The sequence below is a fragment of the Callorhinus ursinus genome, unplaced genomic scaffold (assembly GCF_003265705.2).
Source record: "Callorhinus ursinus isolate GAN/ISIS: 27379988/994484 unplaced genomic scaffold, GSC_fseal_2.0 scaffold22, whole genome shotgun sequence".
In the NCBI taxonomy this organism is placed as follows: domain Eukaryota; kingdom Metazoa; phylum Chordata; class Mammalia; order Carnivora; family Otariidae; genus Callorhinus; species Callorhinus ursinus.
The window spans coordinates 2,870,329-2,893,638 of NW_027397084.1; the positions used below are offsets into that span (position 1 = coordinate 2,870,329).

The 23,310-nt window shown below is 58.0% G+C and overlaps 1 protein-coding gene across 3 annotated transcripts in view; it reads left to right on the forward strand.

Annotated features, from left to right (window-relative positions):
• The window catches only part of TMEM63B (transmembrane protein 63B), a 23,850-nt gene extending 951 nt beyond the window's left edge, over window positions 1-22,899 (forward strand). The window contains exons 3-25 of one of the 3 annotated variants that reach the window (XM_025890477.2): window positions 5,630-5,812; window positions 6,076-6,155; window positions 6,405-6,446; window positions 7,409-7,499; window positions 8,947-8,984; window positions 9,909-10,051; window positions 10,162-10,213; window positions 10,936-11,044; window positions 11,641-11,711; window positions 14,817-14,897; window positions 15,365-15,488; window positions 16,107-16,240; window positions 16,357-16,494; window positions 16,614-16,767; window positions 17,734-17,840; window positions 18,077-18,163; window positions 18,363-18,428; window positions 19,691-19,853; window positions 20,417-20,522; window positions 21,552-21,719; window positions 21,986-22,101; window positions 22,282-22,362; window positions 22,630-22,899. In XM_025890477.2, the coding sequence (XP_025746262.1) occupies window positions 5,654-5,812; window positions 6,076-6,155; window positions 6,405-6,446; window positions 7,409-7,499; window positions 8,947-8,984; window positions 9,909-10,051; window positions 10,162-10,213; window positions 10,936-11,044; window positions 11,641-11,711; window positions 14,817-14,897; window positions 15,365-15,488; window positions 16,107-16,240; window positions 16,357-16,494; window positions 16,614-16,767; window positions 17,734-17,840; window positions 18,077-18,163; window positions 18,363-18,428; window positions 19,691-19,853; window positions 20,417-20,522; window positions 21,552-21,719; window positions 21,986-22,101; window positions 22,282-22,362; window positions 22,630-22,821 (2,502 nt within the window). In that variant the 5' untranslated portion in view covers window positions 5,630-5,653 and the 3' untranslated portion in view covers window positions 22,822-22,899. The remainder of the gene's footprint in view (window positions 1-5,629; window positions 5,813-6,075; window positions 6,156-6,404; window positions 6,447-7,408; window positions 7,500-8,946; window positions 8,985-9,908; window positions 10,052-10,161; window positions 10,214-10,935; window positions 11,045-11,640; window positions 11,712-14,816; window positions 14,898-15,364; window positions 15,489-16,106; window positions 16,241-16,356; window positions 16,495-16,613; window positions 16,768-17,733; window positions 17,841-18,076; window positions 18,164-18,362; window positions 18,429-19,690; window positions 19,854-20,416; window positions 20,523-21,551; window positions 21,720-21,985; window positions 22,102-22,281; window positions 22,363-22,629) is intronic. The other 2 variants (XM_073905016.1, XM_025890479.2) reach the window with 2 other exon arrangements.
• The last annotated feature ends 411 nt before the right edge of the window (window positions 22,900-23,310 follow it).

Below are 23,310 nucleotides of genomic sequence, written 5' to 3' on the forward strand. Positions count from 1 at the left end.
CCCGCCCCCGGCCCCCCAGCGCCACTCTTCTGCCACCTGCCCGGTCCAGGTGCGCGTCCCCCGCGCGCCCCTCAGGGTTCCAGCTGCGCCCCCATCAGCCCGCCGCCGCTGTGGGGAACCTGCCGCCCCCGCCCCCGAGTTTTGGATTCCAGGGTCGCTAAGTCCAGTGCCCTCGGTCTCTTTTATCTTGTCTCCTGTTTCTGGGACTGAGTACCCCAGAAGCCGACCCGGGGCCGGGGTTCGGGCTCGGACAAGGGCAGGGTTCGCGGGTGCTGGCATGAAGCCGGCCGCTGCCCCCGGCCCGTCTGGGGACTGGTCGCGGCATGGGGAGGCGACTGGCCCCGGGAGCGTGTCCTCTCCTTGCGCCCCACACAGTGCAGTTCATTCATGAGCCGCCCGGGCCTGCGTTGGAGGGTGCGGTGGGGAGAGGATTCAGACACGGAACCAGGAGTGGGGCAAAGGCCCTGTTGGGGGGAGGGGGCGCGCTTTGTCCCTCCTGGCCTTCTTGACTGTCTGGGGAGGACAATCCCAAAGATTTGGCGTCTTGTTCCTCAGAAGAGAAGGTCGCTTGGAAGTGGAGAGGAGAGGTCAGAGGGGCCCGCTGCCCTTGGGGCTCTGTGCTGCCACCTGCCTGGGTCCTCTGGGGGGAGGTCTGGCCGCTCAGCACTCCACTTCCCTGTGGGGCAGGAGAGTCCCAGCTTCTCTACCCAGTACCACTCTAGCCCTGGGTCGGCCCAGGAAGAATGAGGCTGTGCCCAACGCCTCTTAAGGATGGACCCTCGGTCTTGCCCCCCAGGAGCTTGTGAGGAGAGGAGTGGGAGTGTCTACCAGGCTTCCAGCCCTGGTATGCTGGCAGCATGACTGTCCTCCAGGGCACCAGAGGGTCCAGGCCCTGGCTTGCTCCAGGTGGCACATGCTAGGGCCTGCTGTTGGCTCACCCAACTCAGTCTTGGCCTATGGGTGGGTGGGTGGGGATGTGGCAAGGCAGAAGGCAGGTGGTGGGCAGCTAAAGGTAGCTGGAGTGGCTAATCCCCTTTTGGACATCCTACAAGTTCTCTCCAATTATAACAGCATCTTAGAGACCTCAGTTCAAATTCCAGCTCTGCCATTGTTTAGCTGTGTGACCTTGACAAGTTACTTAACCTGTCTGAACCTTAGTTTTAATTTAAAAGTGTGTTTACTACCACCTCCTTACAGTTATCATGGGGATCAACTAGATAACACAGATAAAGAGCCTGGCACCCTGGCACCCTGCCTGGTTGTTGATCAATAATAGGTTCTTTTCTCTGAACTTCTGACCCATCCTGGCATAGCATCACCCTCCCATACCGCCACCTTTCCGGCCTGCTACAAATGGATTGGGTATATTTGAAGAGTTTGAGGACACTCCCTGCCACTTAGTGGCAGAGTCCCAAATGCCATATAAGCCCTTGGGTCTAAACAAGAAGCCCATCCTGACTGAGGGGCTCTATCATTAAAGTGTGTTTTCCTTTATTTTTATTTTTACCAGTTTCCTCCACTAAACCAACCCTTTTATGCCAGACTTTATTAATAACAGTAGCTAATTTTTTTAGAATCCATCACGTGCCTTGAACTCTATTAAGAGCTTTTACATAAGTCATCTTGTTTAGTTCTCAAAACAACCACACAACTGGATGATTATTCCCATTTTCAGATGAAGAAACTGAGGCCCAGGGGGGTGAAGTAAATTTGCCCAGGTCAGTAGCCAGATCTGTCTCATCCTAGAGCCTGAGCTTTTAACCCCCAGGCTCTGTCACCTGGCCTCTACACTTCTCCCAGAATCTGAAATCACAAGCCCAGGGTCTGAGTGGAGGGCCTGGCAGCTACAGGCAAAAAGGAGGGCAAACACCAATAGGATGTGGCATTTCTCCAGAATTGTAGCAGGCAGCCCCCAGCCCCAACTCCCAGACCCTCGGTGGAAGCGGCTCCTCTGTGGGCCAGGGCAGCAAAATGCAATGGTCAAGAGCATATACTTAAGCCATATAAGTGGGCCCGTATCTGGATTTATGACAGTCTGGCTGTGTGACATTGGGCAAGTTATGTACCCTTTCTGCACCTCAGTGTCTTCTCAGGGTCTGGATGGCGAGTAAATAAGTTACCATGCGTAAAGCGCTTAGAACGGTGCCTGGCACAAAATCAGAGTAAAATTAGTATTTGATAATGCATTCTTTTCCGAGAGCTTTTATCCTCACGCGTGGATACTTTTTTGCCGGTCCCTGTGAAGTTGGGAGGGGTGGAGCAAGGATATTAATACCTCTTTGCTACAGTTTAGAAGACTGAGGCCTGGGTTACATAATAGCAGGGCAGGGCTCCATCATCATCTCCTCTCTTCAGACCACACCGCCTTCCTAGGAGCCCAGGCCCTAAACGAAGAAATCTTCCCAAGTGACTCTGGAAGAAAAAAACTTTTTACCTGATAACTCCCCCACCCCTGCCACTTCTTAATGGTAAAATAACAACCTTTAGATAGCTGGAAATAAAATCCTCCGCCACCCTCTACCCATTGGCGGCCAAAGCCTCAGTGTCAGACGAGAGAATTTCCAGGATACAGCTGGCTGAGTGGATGAACTGCCCCCTCCAACACCTCCCCGCAAATATTCTGCCTCAGTCTCTTCCCTCCAACCAGCTGCTCTCACTAAAAGCTTTGAGTAGCTGCCCTAGGTGAAGTTCAGCCCAGCAACCTCACCCCCACAATTTGGAGCTTAGAGGAACCCAGTCAGCCTAAAAGCCACCAGCCCTGGCTCCACCCTTCACCCACCCTGTGACCTCTTGTGAGTTGCTTCTGCTCCCTGGGTCCCTGCTTCCTCCCCTGTAAAGTGGGGATGGTGATCTGATCCAGCAAGTGTGCCCTACCTTCCTTGGGTTTGTGGGGGGGGGTATGTAAGAGCAATGCATTTGTGGAGGGGAGAGTGCTTTGTGACTCTAAAGAGGGAGGCAGCAGATGGACATGGTAATTTCAGTTACTAAGCATCTACCTGGACCTTCACCCACCCTGTGGGGTCCCCTTAATGTAAAAGCTCCCGGAATGTTCCACCTTCCTTCAGCGTGGAGAGGACTGGTGGGGGGGGGGCCTCCAGGGGTTTGTACCTGTTACATTCGTTTTTGTTTTTTGTTTTTTTTAAGATTTTATTTATTTGAGAGAGAGCGTGCGCGTGAGAGAGAGCACGAGGTGGGTGGGGGGCAGAGGGAGAAGCAGGCTCCCCACTGAGCAGAGAGCCCGACATGGGGACATAGGACTCGATCTCAGGACCCTGAGATCATGACCTGAGCCAAAGGCAGATGCCCAACCGACTGAACCACCCAGGCTCCCTGTACCCGTTATATTCTGGCCTGGTGAAGCCTTGGAGTTAGGGAGAGAGACAGCTGTCTTGATTGGTGGAGTTCACTGGAGTAGGGAGTTAAGGGGGGAGGTGCTACTGCAGAGGGCCCCCAACTACCACACACCCAAGCTACCTCTACCTACCTTTAACCTCCCCTTTAACCCTGGTGCCCCAGGGTTCTATGCACCTATGTTTACATACCCAGGCTCCCAGGCACACCCACACCCACACCCCAACTTAAGAGACCAGTCACCTACTTCCCCCTACACACACACACACTGGCACATCAACACATGTTTACACACCTGAACATACATATTCCCACAGTGTTCTGGTGTTTTCTAGCCGGAGAACATTTAATGAGCATGTACAAAACTTCCATGTTCTGCAGAGTCCTGTTCTAGGCACATCAGAAGAGCATGATGCCCTGAACAGTGTTCTAGCTTTAGAAAGAGGTTGACCTAGGTTTGAACCCCATCATTTTATTAGCAGTGTGACTTGGGAAAAGTTACTTAACCTCTCTGAGCCCCTGTGCCCTTATCTTAAAATGGCAATAATATCCAACTCAGGATTGTCAAGGATTAAATGAAATCACGTATGTATTATTCTTGAAACAGTGAGCACTTGATAAGTGGTGCCTGTTGCAATCACTGAATTAATGGGGTTTTCAGGGTTTTTTGGTTTGGGGTTTTTTTTTTAAGGCAACTTGAGCTGGAACGGAAGAGGGAGGCATAACACAACCAGGCAGGTACTACCTTAGCCTTCCTAACACAGGCTTTTCAGAGACTCCCTGGGACCAAGTGAAACATACAAACAACCACAGCTTCCCCCTCCAAGAGCTGGTACCTCTTGTCCTGTAATTTAAGTGTTAGGAAGAGACTAGGGAAAACCAGGGATCAGTGGGCAGAAGAAACCCTTGAGTCCACCCAGGAGGCTGGAGGATGCTTGCTCCCAGAGTTATTATCACCGGTTCTAGGTTTGTTGTTCTCTCTCTTTGTCTGGTTTCCTCTCTTCCCTGGGGATCCCCCCCCACCAAGGCAGAGTTTCAGTGTTGTCAGCAGAAGGGGCCCCCAGGGGCCCCCCAGTGGGATGCGGGTGGGGCAGCAGTGCCTCGGTCACACTTCTCCTCCACCCTAGCTCCCCAGGGCCCTGCTAGGCTTCGTCCCCTGGCACTCCCAGAACCCAGGTATCCGGGCTGGCTGCCCCTTCCCTCCTCCTCCCCCGTCCCATCCTCCAGGTCCACAGAAGGCTGGACAGCCCCACAGTGGTGGGGATCAGGGCTGAAGGGTAGTACCCTGGCTGCAGGGGGCTTGGGCAGGCTGAGAGGCCCCCACCCACTCTCTCTCTCTTCCTTTGCCAATAGAAAAGCTGGAGGGCCTGGCATTCCCAGCCTGCCCTACTCCGGAGGCAGGAGCAGGGCACTCTGGGAGTTGTAGTCCTCACACCACTCAGGTGACCCCTGTGCTGAGATAATTGGAGAGGTGAGGAAGCTGGAGGGGAGGAGGGTGTAGCTGCTTCCGAGGCAGGAGAAAAGGAATGAGAGCAAGCAGGAGTGACTGGGACCGGGCCGATAACACAAACCCGGAAGTCCTACTTTTTAACTGACTTCCCACTCTGACTCCATCCTCAGGTCCCTACTCTGAGCACAGAGGACCAGCTCTGAAGCTGAACATCTTTTTCTTTCTTTCTTTCTTTTTTTTTTTAAGCCAATTGTATTGAGAAAGTGATTAACAGAGTTGAAAACTCTAAGCCAATGAAACCATGCCATTTTTCTAAGAGGTAGGAAGAGGAGATCAGGATGACCTAGCTGGTTCCTGACCCATCCTCTCCTGGCCTCCAGACCCCACCTCTTCACCTTGAATCCTCGGGCCTCCGACCTCCCCATCTTCCCTCATACTCAGTTTCCAGAGACAGAGAAAGACAGAGAGAAAGCAAGCATGTGAGAGTGTGTGTGTGTGTGTGTGTGTAGAGTGTTTGTGTGTGTATATGGAGGTGGTGGGAGGCAGACGTTAGAGACTCACAACTTCCAGCTTAGAAAAACCAGTCTCCCCAGTCCAGATGTGGGCCAAGTTCCCCAGACCCAGGGTGGGGTCGCAGCCTTACAGCCAATGAAGGTAAATCCATGTGACTCAACCCTCCCCTCCCCAGGCCCTTATCTCAGAAAGCCAGTACTTCCACCCACCCAGGCTGCCGGATGATCTGCCCTCACTCCCTCTCCCTGTGCTCAGGCTGGGAGCCATGCGGGGCATCAGGAACAAGCCCCGCTGACCACTGTGCTCTCTGCCCAGGAGGACCATGCGGCAGTAGCAGCCATGCTGCCCTTCCTTCTGGCCACTCTGGGCACCACGGCCCTCAACAACAGCAACCCCAAGGACTACTGCTACAGCGCCCGAATCCGCAGCACCGTCCTGCAGGGCCTGCCCTTTGGGGGCGTCCCCACCGTGCTGGCTCTTGACTTTATGTGCTTCCTTGTGAGTGCCCACACACCACCTCCCCCCCACTTGGCATCCACACCCTGTAGATAGCTAGCTAACGCCCGCAGCCCTAACCTCTCCTCCACCTGACTCTGACTCCCCAGGCTTACCTGTGGGAGGGGTCTGCATCACCCAGCCCGAGCCTAGCCTCCCACAGTTCACCTGAGCCAAGGTCATCCCAGCCCCTCCGCCCCTGCCCTCCTGGCTAGTCCAGTGCATGGACAGTCTGTCCACCTGCCAACCATTCCTTCTGCCCTCAGGCACTGCTGTTCTTGTTCTCCATCCTCCGGAAGGTGGCTTGGGACTATGGGCGGCTGGCCTTGGTGACAGATGCAGACAGGTAAGGCTTTGGGATTCTCCCTTACCTGTACACACACACACACACACACACACACACACACACACACACTCCTCCGGGGTAAGAAAGAGCCAGCCCTCTTTCATCCACCTTTGTTGGGGGGATGAAGAGGGACCAGTCCCAGAGCGGATGTGGGGGACATGAGGGCATGGGCTTCCAGCCTTTGCCATTCCCCGGGGAACCCCCCCGCCGCCCCTCCCCCATTAACCCTGTCTGTTCTCTGTTCCCCAGGCGACGCCGGTGGCAGGAGAGGGAGCGAGTGGAACAGGAATAGTATGTGGGGCACCTGCCCCCTCATCCCCACCAAACCAGCGCTCTCTTTTCTTCTCTCATGCTTCTCTTCTCTTCCTGCCAAGTTACTGGTTTCTCTTTGCAGTTTTCTCCTCTGCAGGCTCATGTTTCGGATTAACGCAGGCGGTGTGCTTTGCAGAGCAGGGGGCTCCCCAACTTGTCTCTGCCTCACCACTCCATCCTCCACTCTGGCTTTCAGCCTGGGAGAAGCCCCTCCCTGTGTGCCCTGCCCTCTTGGTGGCTGGGCTGGAGGGGCCGTCCTCCCGGAAACTTACAGTACGCTCACCTGTTGGTCACAGAGACAAGACTGGGTGTCACCAGTGGCTTGCCATCCCCTAACAACTAGTTCTTCATATTTCAGGGTTCCCTGCTCAGCCCTTCTGGAGGCCTGGGAGGGGGACTTCCCACGGAGCCCCGAGTCTGGCCTTTGAGGTCGCATCATTGGTCTCTGTCTATAGGACTGACGTTGGAGTTGCGGCAGCTGCTGGGGTCAGGGAAAGGGGAAGGGAGGGGCCCACCTGGGGGACATCCCTCAGCCCCCTCTATCCCTAACCCTCCTGGGGCTCTCCTAGTCCATCCTTTCCTTCAGCTCCCCATTGCCCTGTGCATAACATTGGCTCTCTTGCCCCCCATCCGGTCCCCTGCTGGTCAGCTCCAGAACTGCAGGGCCTGCTCCCGTTCTTACTTCAGCCTCCGCGGGCAACGATGAAGACACCCTCCTTTCCCTCACTGCCCTGCACTGGTGCCCCCCAGGCCTCCTGAAGGAAAGAGGCGGATTTAAGGGAGGCAGGGGGAAGGCAGTCATCCCTCCCCGCTTCAGCCTCTGTGCTTTCTGTGCCTTGTCTAGCCCCGGGAGCTCTGGAGTGGGAGCCCCCCAATTCAGCCCTGCTCCCCAGGAGCTCAGACTCACCAGGCTCTCTGCTCTCTCACCCCCCCACTCCCAGTGTGGCCTCAGCTATGCACGGGGACAGTCATGACCGGTATGAGCGTCTCACGTCTGTCTCCAGCTCCGTGGACTTTGACCAAAGAGACAATGTGAGTGCCCTCCCCCAGACCTGTTAGCTACCTGCTCCTCCTCCGGCACAGGGGGCTCAGCAGCCTTAGCTCCAGTGGTACAGGGTCAGGGACCTATGGGGTGTGACCTTCTCCGCAGCAAGGGCAACGCCTGTCTAAGAGCCACAGGAAAGCCACCCCGACCTGGAACTCTTGGCTCTGTACTCCGTGCTAATCCCCAAGCTAGCACCAGCCTAACATCACGAATCCCAGACTTTGCGCCACATAGAACTCTGTGCCTGTCTCCACCGATTAATCCCAAGGACCCCCTTTTCCTTAGGCAGGGTTTTAGAAGTAACAACAGGCCTTTCTGGCCCATCCAGCAAAACATAGAATTCGTTGTGTTGCTCAGAGACTGCAGGCTGGTGGCCCTTGGCTGGGTGGGGCCGGTTGCAGATTGGAGCTGAGTGGCAGAGGCCCCTGTAGACAAGGCATGTACGTGGTGATTCACAGCAGTCCCCAGACCCTCATTCACGTCAGGCCCAGCAGTCTGGCGTTACCTGCCTGGCCCCTGTCGTTCTGCCAGCGTGAGGGTCCTGGACAGAACTCTAATCTTTAGGCCCTGGGATGTCCCTGGTCAGTCCAGCTTGGGCTGGGGGCCCTGGGGACAGCAGCTCTTGTAGCAGCCATAGTAGAAGAAGCCAGTCAGCCTCCTGAGTTGGACTCACACTGGTAAGTGGCAAAGCAAAGGTATCGCCCCTGCCCACCCAGAGGTGTCCAGATGGTCCCTAGACTCAGGTGGTGTTGGCAACAGGTAGCAGTCCTGCATCTTAGCTGGAAGGCGCCTCTCTCCCCGATCCTGGGTTAAGCCCGGCCCTTCTGCTAGAAGGAAGGTGGGGGAGGGTTATTTCTGCCTAGCCCTCCCCCGTATGTCCCCAGCCCGCTGTCAGTGGGGTGAGTCTCTGTCTGAAGGCAGGCCTGGGAGCTTGAGGGTAGGAGATTGCAGCTCACAGGGACCCAGGGTCTGGTCCCTCTGGGGTGTGCTGGAAGAAAGGCGGCAGGAACTCGGGCAGTTTGGCCTGCCCCTCTGCTGTTGATAGCCATGCTGCAGACTCTTATTAGCTACAGGGCTGGAGGTTCCCAGTGCCCTTGCTAGAACCCTGAATCCCACCCATCCCTACCCTGACCCACACAGCTTCAGGCCTTCCCCTGGTTGCACTGCCCCGTTGGCTGTTTGCAGGGATCTACAGCTCTGGGCATGAGCGTCCGCAGATAGCCCAGTTTGGCCTTGGTCCTTTTCTCCTTTGAGGGCTGGCACCTTCCCTCTCCCCCTCTGGGGTGTGCTACTTTCTTTGGGGGGTTGTGGCAGTTGTGCCAAGGTGGGCCACAGCCCGGAGGTGATCATGAGAATGGGGCGGGTAGGATTCGAGGGGGAAGGGAGGTTCGGGTTGGGGTAGGAACTCCAACTGATAGCCCTCTGTCCCCCCAGGGTTTCTGTTCCTGGCTGACAGCCATCTTCAGGATAAAGTAAGTGAACAGTCTTCAGACTCTAAGGAAAGAGAGAAACAGAGAAGCTTCAGAACCTGTCACTTCCCTACAAAATCCAGAGGCCAACAGCTTTGAGGGCCTTAGCGCTCCCAGCCAGCCCAGCAGCCTCTTCCCTACTCCAGGAGGCCAGGCCCTGGGGTCCCGGCCTCTGTTGTCCCCTGAGCTGGGCCTCACCCTACCCCACAGTCTCCCGTGTGCCCGCCTCCCTGGTGGGCCCGCTCTGCCCACAGCTCTCCGAGCCCTTGTGGCAGGGGCTGGAGCCCCCCACCTCAGAGTCTTGTGCAGCCCGGCGGGGCGGGGGGGGGGGGCGGGCTGGGAGCAGCGAGCCAGCAACAGGCAGGAGCCAGTGTCCTGCAGGCAGAAGTCAGGAGATGGAGCCAGAGTGCGGCAGGCAGGCAGTGAGCGCTGAGAGAGGCAGGAGGCCCGGACAGGTCAGCACCGCCACTGCCCACACCCCGGCCCGCCCCCCCCGGGGCCCCTCCCCCGGCGCACCACGTCTGTGCTCCTCCCCCGCCATAAGGCGCCACTGCGTCCCCAGCCCGGGTCCTCCCTCCCGCTTCTTCGGTCAGCCTGCCTCTCTCCCTCCTCACCCTCCCTTTCCATGTCCCTTCTGCTCCACCTTTCTCCCCCTTTCCTCCTCTCTCTGCAGCCTTCCCCTTTGCCCCCTGCCCCCTCCTCTCTCTGTTCTCTTCTCCTTTCCCTCCCCTTCCCTCTCCCGTGCTCTCCTCTCCCCTCCCAGAAAATAGAGGGCCCCGAGACCCCCCCACCCCTGTAGTGCTGCCAGACCGGCCGGGGCTAGGGTGGACATGGGGTGGGGGCGGGCGGGCCAGGCAGGCAAGCCGTGCCCCCCCCCCCGCCCCGCCCCAGTCCTCACTTGTGTGCCCGGCCGCCCCACGCCTGCAGGGATGATGAGATCCGGGACAAATGTGGGGGCGACGCTGTGCACTACCTGTCCTTCCAGCGGCACATCATCGGGCTGCTGGTCGTCGTGGGAGTCCTGTCTGTGGGCATCGTGCTGCCTGTCAACTTCTCAGGGGACCTGCTGGGTCAGTGCCGGCCAGGATGGGGGTGGGGCCGGAGGGGAGGAGCGGGGGCGGGGGACGCAGGTCCTGACCCCAGCACCGTCCTCTCCCTCTCCCTGCCCCCCCCCCCCCAGAGAACAATGCCTACAGCTTCGGGAGAACCACCATTGCCAACCTGAAATCAGGGTAAGGTGGGGAAGCCGGTTCAGGGAGGTCAGGGTCTGCGCTGGAGTCTAGCTGTTTTAACAGGGAGGGGTGCAAGGGGGAGCACTGGGGGAGGGGTTGCTGAGGTTGCACCAGAGGCTGGGGGACCTGAGGACTTGGGCTGGAGACAGAGGAGGTGGATGTCTGCTGGGGATCGCCGGGGATGACCAGATCCAGAAGTAGCTGTGTGACCGCAGGCCAGGGGAAAAATGGCAGCAGGCAATTGGGGGGAGGGGGGCAATGTAGCCAGTGGGCAGGGCAGGAAGAGATGACCTCTTTTTTTTTTTTTTGAAGATTTTATTTATTTGACAGAGGGGGAGAGAGAGAGAGAGAGAGTACAAGCAGGGGGAGCAGCAGGCAGAGGGAGAGGGAAAAGCAGGCTCCCTGCTCAGCAAGGAGACCGATGCGGGGCTTGATCCCAGGACCCTGGAACCATGACCTGAGCCGAAAGCAGACACTTAACAGTCTGAGCCACCCAGGCGTCCCAAGAGATGACCTCTTGGGGACATTTCAGCTGCAGTGGAATAATCTTGGGGCCTGGACAACATGGAGTGTGGGGCCTGTCCTGCGAAGGGGTCAGTGCCAGAAGACCCGTGGCAGGAGAGGGGCCCTGTACCAGGGGCTGAATTCACAGTGGGAGGTTGGGGGTTGTCTGAGTGCGTTCCTGTCCCCAGTGGCTCCATGTGCCCCTGTGCCCCACCCAGGAACAACCTGCTATGGTTGCACACCTCCTTCGCCTTCCTGTACCTGCTGCTCACCGTCTACAGCATGCGTAGACACACCTCCAAGATGCGCTACAAGGAGGACGACCTGGTGAGCAGAGCAGAGCCCTGGCCTACCCTGCCCCCAGCCTCTTACCTTCCCCCCGGGCCTCCCTTGCCTGGGCCCCAAGGAGTGTCCACACCAGGGTGGGGCCACCTGGGTTCTGATCCTGGCCCAGCAGCTCAAGAGCCCCTATCCTGCACGTTAAGTCACCTCCCCAAGCCTCAGCGTCCTCATCTATAAAACGGGATAACAGAACCTTCCTGAGGTCGGTGGGAAGGTGAAGTGACGCGACCCGTGGAAAGCACCCGTGCTGTGCCTGGCCCTCAGGAAACAGCCGTGGTGATGCTGTGGTAGTGACATGCGCTTGTCTGCATTCATCACCAGGCCAGCCACCGTGCCAGGCCGTTACGGCCTGAGGGTCAGGGAGTCATCCCCCTTCCCCTCGATGACCCCCTCGGGAGCAAGGGGCCAGGTGGCTCTTTCATTAAGCTCGCTGCCGGATTCCAATTAGATACCCTCCCCCTGGCACGTGGCTTATCCCTAAGGCCTCCTCCCACCTGTTCAGCTCCCTGTTCCCCACACCCACCTGGCATATTCTCGAGCCTTCTCCTCCAGAAGGCAGACCCACCCCCCTCTCACCCCAGGTGAAGCGGACTCTCTTCATCAATGGAATCTCCAAATATGCAGAGTCAGAAAAGATCAAGAAGCATTTTGAGTGAGTGGCCACGCCCACCCCAAACCCCAGGCCCTGTGGGCCCTTCTTTGCCTTTCAGCCCTCAGACTTCTCACACCTCCCACTGAGGTCTGGGGCTGGTGTAGGGGTGGAGGTGAGACCACGGAGGTGAGACCATGGAAGAATGACGTGAGTCCAGGGCATTCCAGCACTTGGGCTGGGTGAGAGGCCCCCGCAAGAACAGGGGAAAGACAAGAAATACTTGAAAAGTGAGAGAAGTATGGTCCTATCCCCCCCCCCACCCCACCTCTCCTCCCAGCTTGAACTGGGTCATGCGTTGTTGACCCGGGGTCCGTGGGCCCTTTGAGGTGTGTGGCTTCAAACTTTTGTGTGACATTCTGGGGTTTGTGTGCAGACTGGCTTTCAGCGGATCCTGAGGGAGCCCAGGCGCCCATGTTCGCCAAGGCTCTTTCTAGCTCTGGAGTTCTGTCTCGTGGAGAGGGGGATATACACCTCCAGGAGGGCCCGGTGGCCGGGACGGTATGTGCAGGATTAGGGATCCTGTCACACGTTCATCTGTGCACTCAGCAGACTTTCTCAGATGATATTAGGCCGAAGTCACTGCGGTGGGCCTTGGGACCGCAGAAATGAACAAAAGATCATTGAGCTCTCAGGGGTTCGCACAGTGGAAGTGAGCCTTAGGAGCCGGTGCAGGGTCTGATCAGAGGTTTGGTCTGAGGTCGGTCTGTGGCCAGAATTAGGAGTTAGCCAGTGGCCCTGATAAGGGACCTTGGTGGTCAGGATCAGGACTTCGCGAGGTCTCGATCCACCGTCAGTTGGCCTGGATCAGAAGTCAGTCGTCCTGGGTCAGAACAGGATTGCGAGGCAGTGTCTAGTCGGGGTCAGATTGCAGACCACTGTGTTGCAGGCCAATGAGCGGTTTGCGATCCCCGATAGCGGATGTGTACTCATTCGTTCACCATGCATGTCTTGTCACCTTCTACACTCCAAGCGTACGCAAATTAGAAACAGGCCCTGCCCTCCCAGAAGTTACAGAACAGCGGTCAAAATTAGATCATCCTCAGTCAGTACGAGAACGACTTAGGGATCCTATCTGGAGTCCAAGCTGTGATCAGCATTAGGGGGCAGTCTGGGTCAGGATTAAGGAACGTGTGTGCTCAGAATTAGGTGACATCTTAATATTACCGTCCCATTGGAATCAGCTGTCAGCTTGGACTGGTAAGTCTTTAATAACAAATACTTGTTGAGTACCTGCCATGTGCCTGTGCTGGAGTAGGAGCTGGGGTTTCAGCAGTAAACAAACAAAAAAAAGTAAGAAGCCTCTGCCCTCACCTGCTCGCATTCTGGTGGGCGAGGCAGATAATAAATAAATGAACTAGTAATAGACACCTTGTCAAAGCAGGGTGGGTGCCCAGAAGAAAACCAGAGCAAGGAGAGGAACAGCGTGAAGGAGTCAGGAAGGGGTGCTGTTTCCAGTAGGGTGAGCCGGGGGACTCTGACAGGGCCCTGCCTGCAGTGAGGAAGTGAACCGCATGAACCAGGCATCCACTCAGCACACATTTGTTGTACACCTACTGTGTGCTTCATAACAGACCTGATGTGTCCGTGAGGAGCTCGTGGTTCAGGTTGTCTGTTTCAGGGGTCAGCCTGTGGTTTTGTTTAGGAAGCAGACTGTGATTCAAATTAGTGGTCAGCCTTTAAGCAGGAGTGGGGGAGACTGTGGTCCTAATTGGGGTTTGGGGGATCAAGGGGGTGAGCGTGAGGGAACGACCATCTCATTGATCCATTCGTTCAGCACGTGTATATTGAGCACCTACTATGTCTAAGCTGTTGGCCCAGGCCTGATGTATGGTGAGGAGTAGGGTTTGTGATCCAGGTCCGTGGTCTGTCTGGATTAGGGGACTACCCCAGCAGAATTAGGGAATTTCCTGTGTGTAAAATCAGAGAGCCTGTGTGGTGGGGATTGGGGGGTTAGAGATGAGTCGGGTGAGCCTGAGGACTTAGCCCGCCACAGGGCTGAAGGCCCTTCCAAGGAAGAGCCCTAAAATAGTTGGAGCAACACGGTGTCTGGGGAAAGGTCCGCAGAGCATCTCAAGGACCCCATCCCAGATTTAAGTTTCCAAATTCTCGTGGATTGCACCATCCATCTTGTTTCTTTAGAACCAGGTCTTGCGCACCTTTAACACTTGGTGGTTCTTCATTAAAAAGCTTTTTGTTTTGTTTTGTTTTTTAAAGATTTTATTTATTTATTTGACAGAGAGAGAGACACAGCGAGAGAGGGAACATAAGCAGGGGGAGCAGGAGAGGGAGAAGCAGGCTTCCCGCGGAGCAGGGAGCCCTGAGCCGAAGGCAGACGCTTAACGACTGAACTACCCAGGCGCCCCTAAAAAGTTTTTTTAAAAGACAGGCTTCAGTCTAGATTAGGGAGCAGGGAGCAGTGTGTGATGAGAAGTAAGAAGGAACTGCTGCTTCCTCCATGAGCAAGCGCCCCTTGAGTGCCCCAGGTACCAGGACTGAGAGTCACAGTCTCTCTCTGCTCAGTTTCAAAGCAAGGTTAGGGTCAATCCTGGGTCAGGGTTAGAAAGTCAGTCTTGGATCTGGGTTATGGGTGAGTTTGGATCCCAGTAAAGGGTCAGTTTCAGGTCAGCGTTCAGGATCCATCTCTGGTCAGTCTTGGGGCGAGGATCGTTCTGTAGACTGGGCTGTGGGTTGGCTGGGGTCAGTTCATGGTCAAGGCTAAGTGTTGAACTGTAACCAGGTATTCTGGAAACAGGGTTAAGAGAACAGCCCATGAGTAGAAACAGTTTCTCTCAGCTACAAGTTCGAGCTCTGGAGATGAATCAGGCCACAGCCGTGGCCCCCCTGGTGCCAGCCACACAGGTGTACTCTCACATCCTGGCTCATTGCCATGTGCACAAGGCCCCTGAGCCTTCATGCTTCCTGCTGCTCACATGAACACGGGGAGGAATTTCAAAGATTTACTCTTATGGAACTCCCATTTTTGTAGACCAGACAGAAGGAGCTTGAATTCGGGGTGTGTTGTCTTAAAGGTGATGGGGTCATGGCTACAGGGTGGGGGCAGGTGGGCAGGGTCCCCGCAGAAGATGATGGTGGACTGTGTTTCAGGGAGGCCTATCCCAACTGCACGGTTCTTGAAGCTCGCCCATGTTACAACGTGGCTCGCCTTATGTTCCTCGATGCTGAGAGGTAATGGGGGGGATGACACGGGAGGGGCCTCTGCCTACTGTGGAAGGCATCTTGGCTGCCTCATGGGAACCTGGCTCCCCTTCCAGGTGTTTCCCAGGGCATTTGATTTTAATTCAACCCCTGGAGTGCCTGTCAGTTCAGCTCTGGAAAGAGCAAGGCTTAGAGGTTAGCGTTCATTGCGAGAGGAAAGGGGTCCACCATCCCCACCCCATCTGAGGACATACCCTTCTTCAGCTGCAGTTTAAGAAACTTAGGCCAAACCATAAGAAGAATTTCTGGCCCTCAGGAGGTGGGTGGGAAGACCCTTGAATATCTGAACCATGCTTTCTAAGCAGATCCAAGAATAAGCTCACCCTGTCCTTAGGGAGTGGACTCAGATGACCCCTGAGCTGAGCTCCCTACCCACCCTCCCAGCCATTCCTGGCCCCAGCCGGGCCAGCGGGTGACCGGGCACCTGGGTCTCACAGGAAGAAGGCTGAGCGGGGGAAGCTCTACTTCACAAACCTCCAGAGCAAGGAGAATGTCCCCACCATGATCAACCCCAAGCCCTGTGGTCACCTCTGCTGCTGCGTGGTGCGAGGCTGTGAACAGGTACGAGGTGACGCCAGGCCCCCAGAGCTCCTGCTGGGTATGGGGAAGAGATGGACAGATCCCGGCAAGCCTCGTCGCAGTAGAGATGGACACATTCCAGGCCCGGGTCCCGTAACCCTGGGAACACACACACAAATGGGTCTTGCACATAACTAACCAAAGGTCAACAGACTCCCAGAGCAGGCAAGGCCATGCCAGGATTGGGGGGGCGGCCAGGACTGGGAGCAGGGTGCAGCCCCGCCCTCAGGTCCCCACCTGGTCCTGCAGTCCTCAAAGCCCCCCTTCCCCTATTGGGTTCGTCCCCATCCCTGCAGTGACCAAGTTTGCAAAGCCCAAATCAGTAAGGGGTCAGCCAAGAGAACAGCACTGTGCTGTATTTACTGGCTCTGAGGCTTTCGGCGAGTTTCTCGCCTGCTCTGTGCCTCAGTTTCCTCCTCTATAAGATGGGGCTAATGGTACCTACCTCGGGACTGTCATGAGGATTACACGAGTTAACACGTAGAAAGCCTACAGCAGCGCCCAGCCTGGAGTAAGCCGCAGGTCCGTGCCGCTGGGTGTGCTGGGGAGCGGCCTGGCTCTCTGAGCGCAGCACCGCCCTCACTCACTCGCCCTCTGCAGGTGGAGGCCATCGAGTACTACACGAAGCTGGAGCAGAAGCTGAAGGAGGACTACAAGCGGGAGAAGGAGAAGGTGAACGAGAAGCCTCTCGGCATGGCCTTTGTCACCTTCCACAACGAGACCATCACCGCCATGTGAGCCCCTGCCCCCTGCCTGCCCATCCCCGTCCTTGTCCACCAGGAACCGCGGGGGCTCCCGGGTCCCCGTGCTCAGGGCTGGCCGGTGGCAGTAACCAGTGCCCCTCCCCCAGCATCCTGAAGGACTTCAACGTGTGTAAGTGCCAGGGCTGCACCTGCCGTGGGGAGCCGCGCGCCTCGTCCTGCAGCGAGTCCCTGCACATCTCCAACTGGACTGTGTCTTACGCCCCCGACCCCCAGAACATCTACTGGTGAGCGCAGCACGGCGGGCCGGGGCAGGCTTCGCGGGGCCCGGTGGCCCCGGCAGGCGGACGGGAGGAGAGGGCGGTCCGGGGTGGCCCCAGAACGACCCTCTCCCCCGCCTTCCCAGGGAGCACCTGTCCATCCGGGGCTTCCTCTGGTGGCTGCGCTGCCTGGTCATCAATGTCGTCCTCTTCATCCTCCTGTTCTTCCTCACCACCCCGGCCATCATCATCACCACCATGGACAAGTTCAACGTCACCAAGCCTGTGGAGTACCTCAATGTGAGGCCCGGGCCCCACCCCGCTCCCTCCGTGCCGCGGTGCGAGACACAGATACCAGGCCTCGAGTCCCTCTCCGGGGGGCGGGGGGAGCCAGAACGCCCTCTGGCCTGGCTAGCTCCAGTTCTGCTTTCCCAGGCCAGCCCCGCCGACAACCCCCCCACGACGAAGGGCTGCAGAGCCCTCTGGGAATGTCCCTTGGGCTCCCCACCACCTTCCCCCTCGTGACACCACCCTGGGGTCGCATACACCTAGAGAGACACCAGGGAAGAGAGCAAGCGCACAGCCAGTTTTAACTGACCGTGCGACCTCAGACAAGCCCCCATCTCACCCCCCCATCTCACCGACAGAGGAACGGAGGTTCGGACCAGAGCACTGGCTTCCGAACTTAGATGCGGACGCCCTTATCGAAAGGACTCTTAACATGAGCCCCCGTGTGGAAAAGCAAGGCTGCTCAGAGGGCCATAGAGGGAGGGGTCATTTTCACCAGCTCCTCCTTCACCCAGCTCCTTGGAGCCTCAAAGTCCAGAGTTAGACAGTTTGAAAATTCCTGAGTGATAAGAGCAAAATACACCAGACCCAGTCGGCCTGGGTTCACATCCCCACCTCACCGCCCCGACTAGCTGGGTAACCTGCTGACACTCTTTTTGCCTTAGTTTGCTCATCTGTAAAATGGACTAATAGCATTGTTGGGAGGATCCATACACGTAAAGCCCATGACCAGTGCCTGGCACTTAGGAGGTACTCCGCAAATGCTAACTATCAGAGTAACTCACCCTGCAGTGGTACTCATGAGACCGGCCCCCACCCTCACCCTGGCCCTGCACATGTTCTGGACTTCTGCCACGGGGCCCCGAGAGCCATGGGGCCTGGGGCTCAGTGGGGGGGGGGGGCAGGTAAGCAAAGCAAGCTAGACGGCGGCCCGCTAGATGGCCCCCGCCTGAAATGTCCCCCTGTGCCCCGCTGCAGAACCCCATCATCACTCAGTTCTTCCCCACCCTGCTGCTGTGGTGCTTCTCGGCCCTGCTCCCCACCATCGTCTACTACTCGGCCTTCTTCGAAGCCCACTGGACACGGTGAGACGCCTCACACGCCCCGCACCCTGGCCCTCCTAGGTGTATGGCCGTCCCAGGTGGGCAGCCCTTTCCCCTTCAGCCTCCCTGCCCCGGGCAGTCCCAGAGCTGCCAGGGAAGGGAGGCTGGCCCGCATCCTCACACTGGGAGGCCCCCGTCCCAGCAGATACCATCCCGGCTGGGGGAGCAGGCCTGGGGGCTGGTTCACCTGACCCCTGCCCCTGTGCCCCCCACTGCAGCTCCGGGGAGAACAGGACCACCATGCACAAGTGCTACACCTTCCTCATCTTCATGGTGCTGCTCCTGCCCTCACTGGGACTGAGCAGGTGGGTTACAGAAGACGGGACAGGAGCCGGGGTGGGGGGGTAGGGGGTTAGGATGGACGAGGGGAGCCGTTCAGGCTCCCACTTCCCTTACAGAGGTGCTGGGGGGGCGTCCCCAGCGGCTCATGGACTAGACTCCTCCTCCCCTGGTGTTCTGGGCCATTCCAGCCCCCCACCACACCTCTCCACTCCTCCTCTCCAGCCTGGACCTCTTCTTCCGCTGGCTCTTTGACAAGAAATTCTTGGCTGAGGCAGCTATTCGGTTTGAGTGAGTGACCTGGGCCCCCAGGGAAAGAGCCCAGAGGGCGGGGGTGGGTATGTCTGAGACACACTGGAGGTGGTGGTGGGGGGAGCTCACCTGGCGTGGCAGGGTCATCCCCAAGATTACACCACAGTGCTCAGGTATAGACGTGGGAGATGTCCCTGGGGTCTGTGCTGGGGCTCATTCCCTGGGAACCCATGTAGAGGTCACCGTCAAGGTATATTTGGGGCTTTGGGACCCACACTGGGGGATTTCTGTGACAGCCTGTAGAGCTTGTATTCTGGGACTAACTCTAGGAGTCAAGTTTTACTCAAGGAGGCTTGGGGAGACGTCTGTAGTAGGATCCATGTCATACTTTGGGAGTGATTTGGGGGTACCCCTGAAGGTTCCTGGAGCCCACACTTTTAAGTAACTATGGAAATCTCGGGCTCACAACTCTGGACTACTTATGGGGAACTCTAGAGCTCATACTTGGGGTGTTTATGGGGCACAAGTCATGGGAAGACCTCTGCAGTCTCAGGCTTTTATCCAGAGGAGTGACCGTGGAGTTCCTTACAGGGTACCTTTTATGGGAAGCCCTATGAGGCTGTTCGGGGGTGGGGGGATGGAGGGCCATGTACCGTGGCTATATATATGGGCACAAGCTCTATGGGTCTTGCTCTAAGCCATCTGTAAAAATCTTGGGCTCACACTTGGGGTGTCACGGGCATTGACAAAGGTTCTTGGATTCCCCACCCTGAAGAATTCCAAAGGTTCTTGGATTCCTCACTCCCTCTTTGAGGAAGGGTCTGTGGAGTTTGTGTTCTGGAGGTGTCTGAGGCTCACACTCTGGGGGTAACTGGCTTAATTTAGGGTCTTAGGGGGTCCTTTCTGGGTAATCCTAGGGTGCACACTCTGAGGGGTCTTTGAGGGTCTCACGGGCTTTGTCTGTGGGGATCTCAGGCAGTCATCCCCTGAACACTTGGTGGCCTTAGGGGTTTGGAGCGCCCTCCATGGGTCTTTATAGGGCACAAGTTCTCAGGGCACCTCTGGGCTCACACTCTCAGGTTGGATCCACTCACACTGAGGGTGTTGGAGGTGTCTGTGGACACTCTGGCATCTGCCCCTGGGGTTCACGCTCTGGGGGCACTGGGGCACGGGTGCTTGCGAGCTGAGCCGGGGTGTCCACATGAAGGAAGGCGCGTCGGGGGTCGAGGTGGTGCTGGCAGTGGGCAGGCAGCCGCGGGGCCGCCCGAGGGGGACAGCGCTGGAGCACTTGGTGCCCGCAGGTGCGTGTTCCTGCCCGACAACGGCGCTTTCTTCGTGAACTACGTCATTGCCTCAGCCTTTATCGGCAACGCCATGGACCTGCTGCGCATCCCAGGCCTGCTCATGTACATGATCCGGCTCTGCCTGGCGCGCTCTGCCGCGGAGAGGCGCAACGTGAAGCGGGTATGGCCGCCTGGGGCCGCAGCGGCTCGCGCAGCGCCCCCTGGTGGGACCAGCCTGAAACAGCGGCAGCCGTGCTAGGGTGTGGGGGCACAGGGGTGCTGGAACTCGGGGGATCCAGTTCCGTGGCCCTGGGCTATCCCCTTCCTACCTGGAGCCTCAGTTTTCCCATATGTGCGGCGATGGATCAACATAGATAACCCTGCCAGTCCTGACAGTCTAGTGTTCCGATGGGAGTTGGGGGAGGTCCGGGTCCCTAGACCTAGGGTCTCTGTGCCCTAACCCCACACGAGGGCTCTGGGCGTCCCACCCCCAGGCCTACCCACCTGCCAGCCCCTGATCTCTCAAAGGTCCTCCCCAACCCATGACCCATCACTGTACCCACCTTGACCTCCATCTCAGCCACAGCCCCTCTTTCTATCTGCTTTGCCCTGCCCCACCCTGGATATTGGGTTTCTTTTCCCCATGGCTTCGTTCCTGGCCCCCTGCCCCCTCCCACCTGCCCTGCGCCCTTCTAGCCTGTCCCTCCCCTCCCTGAGCCACCCTCCTGCCCATCTCCCCCCCAGCATCAGGCCTACGAGTTCCAGTTTGGCGCAGCCTACGCCTGGATGATGTGCGTCTTCACGGTGGTCATGACCTACAGTATCACCTGCCCCATCATCGTGCCCTTCGGTAGGCACCGCCGCGCCGGGACCTGGGCCCTGCTCGGGGGGACCCAGGACCTCACCCGCTTCACTCTAGTAAGGCAGGCCGCCCTGAGTGGACAGGGCCCCGGCTGGGAGACCGGCCCCTCGGGCCTCCCGCCCGGTCCCTGCCTCAGTCTGGGGCCCGGCCTTGGGGGGAGGAGGGGGAAAGCCATCTCAGCTCAGGCCGGCCCCGGCTGGTGTGCTGGGCCCCTGGGCAAAGTCACCCCAACATGGCCATACTCATCCGCACCAGGTGCCTTCACTCAGCTGATGCACTTGGACACACATCACATACCCACAGCCGTGTTTGTGTGTACATGCACGCGCGTGCGTGCGCACACGCACACACGCACACACACACACACCTACACAGGGTCCGCCGGTACACTTGGAGACAGTCCCATAAGCTCAAGAAAGACCTTTGGATTCCAGGGTGGGGTTGGGCTCTTGCCACTCACAGAGATGGTAACCCCACTGTAGCTGAGCTCTGCGCCTTGGACACGTCCCGCTTCCTTCTGAAATTTAGCAGAGTTTCTTCACAGCTGTCACCCTGCCCGTTCCGTCTGTTTTTCCCCTTGTTACATCCTAACCCCTTAACCACCATCCCCGGTGATCAAAGGCTCCAAACTCCCAAACTAACCTCCTTGTCCTTTCAAAAGCTCCCATTCCCTCAGCCCCCAGGAAAACAGAACTTACCACCTCATTTATACTCATCTATGTAGGGACAGGGTAGAAAAAAACACTAAGTTTCAAGAAGAAGCTCACTGACCCCAACGAACGGACTTCTAACAGTAGGCCTTTCAGTGAGGGGCTGCGGGATGAGGTGGGGAAGCTGAGGGAGCTGACACTGTGATCCTGTGATGGGCCTGGGGCTCTGTCCTGTACCGGGGGGCTCAGGCAGGAGGAGGGGGGCCAGCCCTTCAGCCATCTTGGAAGGACTAGGCCAAGCTGTGACGGACACACGGAGGTCCGGTGTCACTGGTTCCGAGGTCAGGGCCCGTGTGGCTTCCCCCAGGGCTCATGTACATGCTCCTGAAGCACCTGGTAGACAGGTACAATCTCTACTACGCCTACCTGCCGGCCAAGCTGGACAAGAAGATCCACTCAGGGGCCGTGAACCAGGTGGTGGCCGCGCCCATCCTCTGTCTCTTCTGGCTGCTCTTCTTCTCCACCATGCGCACGGGTGAGGGCCGCCCCCACGCACCTCAGGGAGTGGCAAGGTCGGCGGGGGGAGGGCCTCCATCCGGAGTCGAGGCAGAGCAGGCCGTGGGAGGGGCCTTGATGGCCAAGGGCCACAGGCAAGGAGCCTGGGAGAAGCCAGGTCAGGCGACAGCACAGAGGAGTGCAGGACTGCGTTCAGAAGGTAGCCAGAGTCGGGTGGTGGGCCCCTGGGAGGGGGTGCCCAGAGGAGAGGTAGCAGCCCCATCCTTTGCCCCCCCGCCCCACCAGGGTTCCTAGCCCCCACGTCCATGTTCACATTCGTGGTCCTGGTCATCACCATCGTCATCTGTCTCTGCCACGTCTGCTTCGGACACTTCAAATACCTCAGTGCCCACAACTACAAGGTGTGGGGCAAGGGGGGCAGGGGATGGCTGAGGGCGAAGCTCAGGGGGGTGCAGGGGAGCAGGGGGACGGATGGGAGCTGAGGGCACGGGCAGCAAGGGTGTCAAGAAGGCGTGGGGTCATGATGGTGGCTGAGGGCAAAGACATCTCCCCACTCCCTGACTCATTCTGGACCCCTCAAGATTGAGCACACGGAGACAGATGCCGTGGACCCCAGAAGCAATGGACGGCCCCCCACTGCTGCCGCTGTCCCCAAATCTGCGGTGAGTACCCTGATTCATGGCCAGGGGTGGAGAGGAGCCTCTGATTGAGGCTCTGTCCAAAGCCAGGGGTCCCATTAGTCCTCCGGAAAGTGAAGCCCGTTCCAGCTCCCAGGGGCAGGGAGAGATCTGGCTTCACTGAGGGGACTGCCCACCTCTCCCTGGGGGGAGGATCACTGTCCCGCTCCCTGGAGACCCTGAGATTCCCCAGTCAGTCCCTCCCATGAGGAACAGCTGTCCACCCTCACCCTCTACTGCTTTCCCCTTCAGAAATACATCGCTCAGGTGCTGCAGGACTCAGAGGTGGACGGGGACGGGGATGGGGGTCCTGGGAGCTCAGGGGATGAGCCCCCGTTGTCCTCGTCCCAAGATGAGGAGCTGCTGATGCCACCTGATGGCCTCACGGACACAGACTTCCAGTCTTATGAGGACAGCCTCATAGAGAATGAGATTCACCAGTAAGGGGAGGGAGGGGCCCTGGAGGCCACGCCCTGCCCCCACCCCACCCGCACCCCCATGGACACTAAAAAAAAAAAGAAACGCTAATAATTTATTAGGTCTAAAGCCCCTTCCTCCCCCATCCCCTGCTTTCATTAAGGTATTTAAACCTGGGGATCACACCACTCTCCCCCACCATGGAGGGAGGGAGGGAAACCCCAACCTCAGTGAGGAGAGCCCCGAGCCGGACCCGGGGCAAAGAGGGGTGCGGACAGGGTTCCCCCAGATCAGTGCCCCCCACGCTAGTAGTGTGGTCAGGAAAGGGTTATTGAGAGCCAAGAGGGGTACCTGGTGCCGAGGCTGGAGACCTGGAGGGGGGTGACGCAGGCAGATCAGGGGCTGCCCGCCCCATTCTTTCCTCCCCCCAAGGCCCCCTGGGACCTGGCACTCCAGGAAGTGGCACCTCCAGCCCCTGTGGGTTGCATGAGGGGGAGGGGCTGCAGAGTGGGAGGA